The sequence below is a fragment of the Enhydra lutris genome, unplaced genomic scaffold (assembly GCF_002288905.1).
Source record: "Enhydra lutris kenyoni isolate GAN:26980312 unplaced genomic scaffold, ASM228890v2 scaffoldscaffold13, whole genome shotgun sequence".
NCBI classification, from domain to species: Eukaryota; Metazoa; Chordata; class Mammalia; order Carnivora; family Mustelidae; genus Enhydra; species Enhydra lutris.
Window position 1 is genome coordinate 56295348 of NW_019154097.1, and position 11311 is coordinate 56306658.

Sequence of the window (11311 nt, forward strand, 5' to 3'; positions counted from 1 at the left end):
GGTCCTGAGATCATGCCCCACATCAGGCTCTCTGCTCAGCAGGGAGTCTGCTTCCCTCTCTCTCTCTGCCTTCCTCTCTGCCTACTTGTGATCTCTCTCTCTCTCTCTCTGTCAAATAAATAAATAGAATTTTAAAAAAAGAAAGAAAAGAAAGAACGTGAGGTGGTGGAGAACTATTTATCATGCTACTGGACATCAAAAGAAAGCTGGGGTAGCAATCCCTGTATCAGACAAATTAGATTTCAAACCAAAGGCTGTAATACGAGATGAAGGACAGTATACCATAATTAAAGGGTCCATCCAACAAGAAGATCTAACCAAGGAGGTAAAGGATCTGTACTCTAAAAACTACAGAATACTTATGAAAGAAATTGAGGAAGACACAAAGAAATGGAAAAACATCCCATGCTCATGGATTAGAAGAACAAATATTGTTAAAATGTCTATGCTACCTAAAGCAATCTACACATTTAAAGAAATCCCTATCAAAATACTACTGACATATTTCACAGAGCTGGAACAAATAATCCTAAAATATGTCTGGAATCAGAAAAGGTGCTGAATAGCCAGAGGAATACTGAAAAAGAAAACCAAAGCTAGTGGCATCACAATTCTTGACTTCAAACTGTACTGCAAAGCTGTAATCATCAAGACAGTATGGTACTGGCATAAAAGCAGACACATAGTTCAGTAGATCAGAATACGGAACCCAGAAATGGACCTTCAACTCTATAGCCAACTCTTCTTCAACAAAGCAGGAAAAAATATCCAATGGGAAAAAGACAGTCTCTTCAAAAATGGTGTTGGGAAAATTAGACAGTCACATGCAAAAAAATGAAACTGGACCATTTTCTTACACCATACACAAAAAAACCTCAAAATGGATGAAAGACCTCAATGTGAGACAGGAACCCATCCAAATTCTAGAGGAGAACAGAGGCAGCAACCTCTTTGACCTCAGCCACAGCAACTTCTTGCTAGACACATCTTTAAAGGCAAGGAAAAGGAAAGCAAATGTAAACTATGGGACTTCATCAAGATAAAATCTTTTGCATAGCAAAGGGAACAGTCAACAAAACCAAAAGACAGACAACAGAATGGGAGAATGTGCAAATATCTTTTCAGATAAAGGGCTAGTATGCAAAATCTATAAAGAACTTATCAAACTCAATACCCAAAAAGAAACAGAAAATAGAGTCAAGAAATGGACTGAAGACGTGAACAGACATTTCTCCAAAGAAGACATACAAATGGCCAACAGACACATGAAAAATGCTAACATCACTTGGCATCAGGGAACTACAAATCAAAACCATAATGAGATACCACCTCACATCTGCAGAATGACTAAAATTAACAAGTCAGTAAACAACAGATGTTGGCAAGGATATGGAGAAAAGGAAACCTTCTTACACTACTGGTGGGAATGAAAACTGGTACGGCAACTCTGGAAAACAGTATGTAGGTTCCTCAAAAAGTAAAAAATAGAGCTACTCTATGACCCAGCAATATCCTATGACCCAAAGGATACAAACATAGTGATCAGAAGTGGCACCTGCTCCCCAATGTTTATAGCAACAATGTCCACAATAGCCAAACTATGGAAAGAGCCCAGATGTTCATTGACAGAAGAATGGATAAAGAAGATGTGAGAGAGATATATACATAGGAATATTACTTAGCCATCAAAAAAGGGAATCTCACCATTTGCAATGACGTGGATGGAACTAGAGGGTATTATGTTAGGCAAAACAAGTCAATCAGAGAAAAATACCATATGATTTTGCTCATACACGAAATTTATGAAACAAAACCGAAGCTCATAGGGAAAGGGAGGGAAAAATAGGGCAAAATCAGAGAGGGAGAAACACCATAAGAGACTTTTAACTATAGGAAACAAACTGAGGGTTGCTGGAGGAGGTGGGTGGGGGAATGGGGCAACTGGGTGATGGGCATTAAGGGGCCATGGGATTCAAAGAGCACGGAGTGTTATATGCAACTGATGAATCACTGAGGTTTACCTCTGAAACTAATAATATGCTATATGTTAATTAGTTGAATTTAAATTTAAAAAATTATATCGGTAAAAAAAAATGAAACAAGTAAAACTGTCCCTATTTGCAGATTATGTGATTATCCACATAGAAAATTCCAAATAATCAACAACCAAAACTTCACTGAACCAAAAAGAGTCCAATAAATTCCTCATTTTGCTTAAGTGAATTTATTTATTTTTTTTAAATGATTTTTAAATTTTATTTATTTGTCAGAGAGAAAGGGAGAGAGAGCGAGCACAGGCAGACAGAATGGCAGGCAGAGGCAGAGGGAGAAGCAGGCTCCCCGCCAAGCAAGGAGCCCGATGTGGGACTCGATCCCAGGACGCTGGGATCATGACCTGAGCCGAAGGCAGATGCTTAACCAACTGAGCCACCCAGGCATCCCTGCTTAAGTGAATTTAAATTGGGTTTCTGTCACATGTAACTGAAAAAATTATTTATTTATTCATTTACCCATCAATTACTTATTGAATGCCTAAAATTTGTCAGTAAGTTTTTTAGACAACTGTTGTAACACATCACAACAATAATGTATCAGCAAACAAAACAAATTTCTTACTCTTAAGGGTGGTGGTAAGAGATGTAAAAAGTTAAAACAGATTAAAGAGAAAAATTGAGGCGTGCTGTTTTAGAAAATGTAGTAAGGGAAGACCTCTTTGATAGGATACCTCATAAAATGGGGATTTAGCCAAGGCGTATCTAAGGGAAGAGTGTTCCAGGCAGTGGCAAAAATCCCAAGGCTGGAACATGCATGGTATGTTAAAAAAAAAAAAAAAAAAAAAAAAAAGCAAGGGTGCCAATGTGGCCCCAGCTGAGTAAGGGAAGGGGGAGCAGCTGATGGGTCAGAGAGAACCCTGTGCCAGATCACACAGTTCCTTGTAGTCAAGGTAAGGACTTGAGATTTTACCTGGAGTAAACTGGGAAGTACTGCAGAATATGAGCAAAGGAGCAACCTAAGAGCATTTATGTTTAGTCCTGACCAGTTAAACAGATAAACACAGGAACTGGTTCTCTGAGGTGTAGAACAACTCAAATGCGCCACTTAACTTCTTTGTTTTCCATTTCAAAACTCTTCTATGTCCTCTTCCATACTTTGTTCTTTCTTCCTTCTGAGATAAAACTTGCTCTACCCCTTCACAAGTCCAAACCCTCCAGCAACTCCATGGGCACTTCCCTTCCTGTGAATAAATTACTTTCCCAGTCCCCCCGCCCCCACCAGCAAAAGCTTGCAGTGTATTTAAATCATTAACTATGAATTGGAGGGTGGCAGGAGATTGCATAAACTTTGAGCATAATCTTAGCCCAGCACTCTGGCTCCTCCCTCTGGAATGTCTCTACCAATCCAGGAAAGGCCCTCTGGGTATGTCTTGCGTCTTCCAGTTGTCAGACTACTACTTCTCCCTCTTCTTTTGGCTACTGCCAGAACTAACACAGAAGCGAGAGTTCAAGTTTCAGGCCTGCTCTCCCAGGAAACTGGTCTGCCATCACCTCCAGCTGTGTCGGAATCCGTCACTTTAGTGAGTACTACCCTATCTGTCTCCTATGTAAGGTTTGCTGCTCTGGCATGCACACTTTTGAGCCAAGATAACAAAAAAGCAACCAAAAGCAACAGACCAAAAATGTTCTCATGGAAGTCTTAGGCAGCCCAAGTGTTTCTATCAGAATTTCTCAGCTGCTGTGTAAGTCTATCTAAGAGTATGTGCACACAAAAAGCTATAAACATAGGGGTGCCTGGGTGGCTCAGTGGGTTAAGCCTCTGCCTTCAGCTCAGGTCATGATCTCAGGGTCCTGGGATGGAGTCCTACATTGGGCTCTCTGCTTGGCAGGGAGCCTGCTTCCTCCTTTCTCTGCCTGCCTCTCTGCCTACTTGTGATCTCTCTCTGTCAAATAAATAAATAAATAATCTTTAAAAAAAAAAAAAGCTGTAAACATAGCTAAGTTTTTAATTTTAAGTCTTTTGGTACTATGTAATTTTTTTTTATAACTATGTGCATGTGTTAACTTGGTAAAATGTCTTGGGAAAAAAATTTAATTGGGTCCAAGGAGCAGCTGAGTTTTGCACTGTACTGTCTATTTCACTTTCCACCCTGCTCAGTGGCAAATTGGAATCTATCTTCTGCATCATCTGGGAAGTATGCATATTATATCTAGGGAAATCTCAGGGAATGTATACATGAAAACCAAGGAAATAATCCTGGGGTAGCCCCTCTCTCCATGAAATGATCAAGAGAAGCTCTAAAAACCCTGTCTAAAAGTTGAGGGTGGGTCCTGTTAGGGCTGGGGAGAATAGAAGGGGCTTCACCTTGCTTTGAGGCTATATATGCTAAGCCAATGAGATTACTTGGGACTACTTGGTGGGAGAGATACTTACAAAGATGTAAGGAGGCTAAGCCCTCCTCTGCACTGATGTTTATACAGATGTAGAGCTTGCATGTCAGATGAGACCACAAATACTTTCACACCCAACTGACCAGCAGTGGTACTTTCTTTCTTAGAAGAGTTTTCTATGGCTCAGTGCAAACATCTGGACTCGTATCTCAACTCTTTTACCTACAAAGAATATTGGAAAGCTGGAAAATAGATGTTGTAAAGTGCTAAGATTAACAAAAATAATTTTTGTTTGAGGAGAAGACAATCTTATTATCTCTGATGAGGACGATGCTGATATTTTCTTTTTGGTAGAACAGAATGGTTAGGCTCATTTTAAGCTGCAACTGACTGGTCAATTTTCTTTTCAATGTATATTTGCAGGATTCTAAATGTAGTGGAGGAAATAGTTTCAAAATTTCATCTTAACTGCACAATAATGGAAACAATTCAAATGACATCAATAGGGGACTGGCTTAAGAAATTATGGTGCAGGGGCGCCTGGGTGGCTCAGTGGGTTAAGCCTCTGCCTTCGGCTCAGGCCATGATCTCAGGGTCCTGGGATTGAGTCCCGCATGGGGCTCTCTGCTGGGGGGCGGGGGGAAGCCTGCTTCCTCCTCCTCTCTCTCTCTGCCTGTCTCTCTGCCTACTTGTGATCTGTCTCTCTGTCAAATAAATAAATAAAATCTTAAAAAAAAAAAAGAAATTATGGTACAGTTGTTCACTGGAATGCCATGCAGCTCTTTAAAAAAAAAACAAAACATAAAAGAAAAACGAAAACAAAACAAAATGAGAAAGATCCTCATGTACTGACATGGACGGACCTTCAAGAATTTGTTATAAAAAATTTTTAAACTACAAGAACAGTGTAGTATTCTAGGCTACCTGTTGTGTCAAAGTAGTGAAGAAATAAGGATCTATAGTCATCTGCTGAAATACATGGAAAGAAATCCTAAAGAAATACATAGAACTAATCATAGTTCCTGGAGGGAGTGGGTTGGGATGAAACTGGGCAGCTGTGAAATGGGGGTGGGAGAGGGCGTTTTTTTTTTTTTTTGTTTTTTTTTTTTTTTTTTTTTTTTTTTGAGGGAGAGAGAGAATCTTAAGCAAGCTCAATGCCCAGTGTGGAGCCATACATGGACTGAACCTCACAACCCTGAGATCATGACTTGAGCCAAAATGAAGAGGCAGGCACTTAACAGACTGAGCCACCCAGGCAGGTGGGGGGGGGGGAAGGGTGCAATTTTTCACTGTAATTTTTAACATTTGAACATTTAACATTTGAACCATTTGAAGACCTTCTCTAAAAAATTGAAAATAAAGAGAAAAAGTCACAACACTAAAAACATAGTTTTAAGTACTACTTAACTTCTTCCTTCAGTTGAAGGAGCCCTGACACTAATTCTGTAATATGGGAGATAACTGCCAAATGTGTGGGCTATAACTTGCCAGCAAATAGCAGAGAAGGGTGGTTCCCTCTCTACTCAACCCTTACTGCCAAACCAGACAACAGTGGGAGGCAGTACTTTGCTAATCCTAACCCCTTGGAAACCCTTGGAAAAATCTTACCTGGGAAACCATTCACCTCAGTTTGCCTGTATTTTTTTTTAAGATTTTATTTATTTATTTGTTACAGGGAGAGATCACAAGTAGGCAGAGAGGCAGGCAGAGAGAGGAGGGGGGAGCAGGCTCCCCGCTGAGCAGAGAGCCCGATGCAGGGCTCGATCCCAGGACCCTGATATCATTACCCGAGCAGAAGGCAGAGGCTTAACCCACTGAGCCACCCAGGCGCCCCAACTGCCTGTATTTTAATGTTTCATATCATCCATTTCTCAGCGATTATCAATATAGGTCAGCACTGTCCACAAGAATGTTCTGCAATGATAGAAATGTTCTGTGTTTGCAGTTACCTATATGCAGTAGCTACTAGTCACATGTGGCTGTTAAGCATTTGAAATGCAGCCAGTGTTTTTAAATAGTATTAAATTTAAATTTAAATAGCCATATATGAACAGTACATGTAGTCATATAAATTTGGTTAAGCAATAGAGGTACTTTTCAGGTCTAATATAACCTTTAGCTATAGAAATAAACCATATACAAAGTTCTCCCTTCTGAAAACATCATTTATTCATTCAAAAAATAAGCACATACTGCGAGCCAAACACTATGTTATTTCCTAGGGATAGTACCATGAACATAACAGACAAAATGCCCACCCTCACAAAACCTATACTGTAGCACCAAAGATCAGCGAACTACAGCCCATGAGTTAAATCCAGCCTTCTGTCTGTTTTTATACAGGCTACAAACCAAGAATTTTTTTTTTAAATTTTATTTATTTGACAGAAATCATAAGTAGGCAGAGAGGCAGGCAGAGAGAGAGGGCGGGAAGCAGGCTCCCTGCTGAGCACAGAACCCGATGTGGGGCTTGATCCCAGGACCCTGGGATCGTGACCTGAGCTGAAGGCAGAGGCTTTAAACCACTGAGCCACCCAGGTGCCCCACCAAGAATGGTTTTATTTTATATTTTCAAATCTTTCAAAAAAGTCAAAAGAGGAATACTAATTCATGACATATGAAAATTACATGAGGGGCACCTGGGTGGCAAAGTTGGTTGAGCGTCCAACTCTTGGTTTGGGCTCAGGTCATGATCTCAGGGTTATGTGATCGAGCCCTGCATCAGGCTCCACCCTCCGTAGGGAGTCTGCTTGGGAGTCTCCATCTCCCTCTCCTACTGGCCCTCCCCCTGCATGTGCTTTCTCTCTCTCTCAAATAAATAAATCTTAAAAAAAAAAATTGCATGAAGTTCAAGTTTTAATATCCATCAGTGGGTTTTGTTTGGAACACAGCCATGCCCATTTAGTCATGTATTGTCTGTCAGTGGCTGCTATCTCAACCAGAGTTGAGGTAAACTGTTGCCACAGAGACCATATGGTGCACAAAGCCATATTTACTATCTGGACTTTTATAGAAAGTTTGCTGACCCCCTACTCCAGTGGGTGGGTAGTAATAGGCAAGACACCATGATAAGCACTTTGCATGCATTATCTCATTTAATCTTTGTGACAACTCTCTGATAGACGTTCCTGCTCTGATAGAGGTTCCCTGCTCAGTGGGAAGCCTGCTTCTCTCTCTCCCACTCCCTCCGCTTGTGTTCCCAATCTCACTGCGTCTTTCTCTGTCAAATAAATAAATATTTTAAAAGTTATTTATTTATTTATTTGGGAGAGTGGGAGAGAGAGAGTGTGCACAAGCAGGGGGAGGGGCAGAGGGAGAAGCAGCCTTCCCGCCGAGCAAGAGCCCGATGTGGGGTTCTATCCGGGACCCTGAGATCATGACCTGAGCCAAAGGCAGATGCTTAATGACTGAGCCATCCAGGTGCCCAAAAATGTACATTTCTCACCAGCTTCCAGGTGATGCTGATCTGCTGGCTCACAGATCACCTCTGGATGAGTGATTCTCAACCTTGATTGCACATTAGCATCCTCTGAGGAAATTTTTAAAAAATATGATGCCCTGGCCCCACCCCTAGAGATTTTGATTTAACTGGTCTAAGCCCCAGGCATTGGTATTTAAAAAAAAAAAAAAGAAGAAGAAGCTTTCCTGGTGATTCAAATACACATCCAGAGTTGAGAATCACTGCTCTACTGAATCCTATTGAACTATAGTAAAGAGAACACTGAAATGGGAATCCACAGACATGAGTTCTAGTTCTCACTCTGACATGACCTATTGAAGTGAACCCCTCTCTGGGGTTCCATTTTCTTTCTGAAAAATGAGGAGCTCAAACCGGATGATCTCAGAGGACTCAAGCTCAGCGACTTGTCAGGTCGTCACATAAAGATGTGGGAGGGTCAGAAGTACCTAGATCTCCCAGTGCATTGGGTGCAGCTACATAACGCCTAAACACCAGGCCCATTTAGGATTAAACTTATGGATGATATCCATTATTTGGCAATGCATCAATACAGAAACTCTTCCACATAGCCACACTGCCTTACATACTGCACAGCTAGAGCTGCAGTTAAAAATGACTTAATGATAGGGTGCCTGGGTGGCTCAGTCGGTTAAGTGTCAGCTTAGGTCAGGATCTTAGGGTTGTGAGATCCAGTCCTGCATTAGGCTCCATGAGTGAGGCCTCCTTAAGATTCTCTCTCTCCCTTCCCTCTGCCCCTCCCTCTATAAAAAAATGATTTAATGATTGTGAGAGTAGTATTTCATTGTAGGAAATTTGGAAAATTACAGAAAGTATGAAGAAGAACCCTATCATCTCTAGAACCATGTTTTTAACAACCTTGTTTATGAGATCTCAGCCAGGTAAATGACATCATGATCAGATGAATTCCCACAGAAACAGGGAGGGCTAGGTGGCCTGGAGGGTCCTCCCCCACAAAAGTCCCAAAGGTTAAAGACCTATGATGACATCTCTGGTAAATGCAGCTCCAAGTCTGGACTCGAAGGTTGTGTGGGCTCCTATTTGGGAGCATGGGAACTACAGCCTATAAACTAAACGATTTTTGACAGTTCTTTCATGCCTAATTGGTACTAGGTTACTCTATTTCTTCACTTATGGATTATCCACTGTGGAAATTTCTCCTTAACATGTCTCTATAACTTTTGAAATGCAGGTGAAATATATTAGATATCTTTGCTTTCACTGGGAGTAACTGGGTGACTAAGATCTTTACTTCTTTCGAAACGCATATGGGAGACAATAGCATGCCGTACATAGTCAGGAAAATGGGCTGGGACCAGACAGCTCTAGGTTCAAATCCAGCTAGTGCCTTTGTTGTGTACTGAATGTTTGTGTCTCTCTCCAAATTCATATGTTGAAACCTTAACCCCCAAAATGTGATGGTATTTGGAGGTGGGGTCCTTGGGAGGTCATTAGGTTTAGATGAGGTCATAAGGGTGAGGCCCCAATGATGGGCTTAGTATCCTAATAGAAGAAGAAGAAAAACCAGAGCTCTCACTCTCTCTACCATGTGAGTACATAAAGAGAAAGTTGTCATCTGCAAGTCAGGAACAGAGCCCATATGGGGGAACTGAATTGGCTAGCAGTTGATCTTGGACTTCCCAGCTTCCAGAACTGTGAGAAATAAATGTTGTTTTGACCAGCCTGTCTATAGTATTTTCTTATGGTGGCCAGAGTTCACTAAGACAGCCTCTTAGTAATTTTTTCTATCTGTAAACAGAGATGATAATATCCACTTCACAGAGTTACTCTGAAAATTTACTATAATTCATATGTAAGTAAAGCACTGAGTACGGTGTTCGAAACATATTGAGTGCTCAGAGATGGCACTTGTATGATGATTATAAATAATAATAATAATATAACTTAGCTACTTTGTGGTATGGCTACCTTTAGGACAGAGACAAATGCATGTTCATTAGCTTGTCTTTTAGATGAACCGGCTTCTGTAGAAATCCTGAGTGCTAACACATCCAGCAAGACTGATGCTAGCTCTTGTCACCATGGAGACATCACTTCTTGCCAAGTGTTTTCAGCGCCTTGCAATCCCTGGTTCTGTGAGAGTACTACATAAAGATTATAGAACAGTTTCACCTCAGAATTTTTCCAATTATGAATCTATGAAACAGGAATTCAGACTGGAGATTCCAGAGTATTTCAACTTTGCTAAAGATGTCCTGGACGAATGGACCAATGTGGAAAAGGTAAGGAACAAGGGCCAGTCCAACTATAGTTTCTCAGATAGAAGTGATTTTGCCCCCAGGGCAAATGTCTGGAAACAGTTTGGGCCAGGGATGCTGCTGTGTATCCTCTAATACACAGGACAGTCCCCCATAGCAAAAAATTATGTGGCTCAACATGTTAATAGTTTCATAGTTGAGAAAGCCTGGTTTATAAAAATGTATGATTATAGGTTAACTTCTTTTTTTTAAGATTTTATTTATTTATTTGACAGACAGAGATCACAAGTAGGCAGAGAGGCAGGCAGAGAGAGAGGGACGAAGCAGGCTCCCTGCTGAGCAGAGAGCCCGATGTGGGGCTCAATCCCAGGAACCTGAGATCATGACCTGAACCGAAGGCAGAGGCTTTAACCCACTGAGCCACCCAGGCACCCCATAGGTTAACTTCTTAAAAATACCAAAAAGTAGTAGTATGAAAGTCAGAAATGGTCAGAAATGGTAGGGAATGGGGTATAGATATAGCAATGAGAGAACATAAAAGGATGCAAGAATTCTAACTTTTTGGAAAGAAAAACAATCAGGCTAAATGAAAAATAACATGGTTCCTGACAGTGGTGCCTAGTGGCTCAGTGGGTTAAACCTCTGCCTTCAGCTCAGGTCATGGCCTCAGGGTCCTGGGATCAAGCCCCGCATCAGGCTATCCACTCAGTGGGGAACCTGCTTCCCCCAACCCCTCCTTTGCCTACTTGTGATCTCTCTCTCTGTCAAATAAATCAATAAAATCTTAAAAAAAAAGAAAACACAAAACCTGGCTCCTGACAGCTAGAAATGAAGACCCCAGAGTTATTTCCAAATTTTCCCATGTGACCTAACTAAAGATCTATGAATTTTCTTCTGAGAAAATATTCCACTGAGTCAGTTAAAATAGAATTAAGCTGCATCAGGAGCTTTAAATCATCTGGTGTGCCTTTCCTCAGGCTGGAAAGAGACCTTCCAATCCAGCCTTCTGGTGGATAAATGGAAATGGAGAAGAAGTGAGATGGAGTTTTGAGGAACTGGGATCTTTGTCTAGGAAATTTGCCAATATACTTACAGAAGCCTGTTCCCTGCAAAGAGGAGATAGAGTAATTGTGATTCTTCCCAAGATCCCAGAATGGTGGCTTGCAAATATAGCCTGTCTGCGAACAGGTTAGTAGTGTTTGAAATCTGATTACATTTAAAGTAGACTG

The 11311-nt window shown here is 41.0% G+C and overlaps 1 protein-coding gene across 1 annotated transcript in view; it reads left to right on the plus strand.

Moving 5' to 3' along the window:
• The first annotated feature begins 3476 nt into the window (after positions 1 to 3476).
• Positions 3477 to 11311, plus strand: part of LOC111145517 (acyl-CoA synthetase medium chain family member 3) — a 35340-nt gene continuing 27505 nt past the window's right edge. Inside the window, exons 1-3 of the mRNA XM_022500407.1 lie at positions 3477 to 3574; positions 9837 to 10106; positions 11060 to 11270. Coding sequence (XP_022356115.1) covers positions 9888 to 10106; positions 11060 to 11270 — 430 coding nt within the window. The 5' untranslated portion in view covers positions 3477 to 3574; positions 9837 to 9887. The remainder of the gene's footprint in view (positions 3575 to 9836; positions 10107 to 11059; positions 11271 to 11311) is intronic.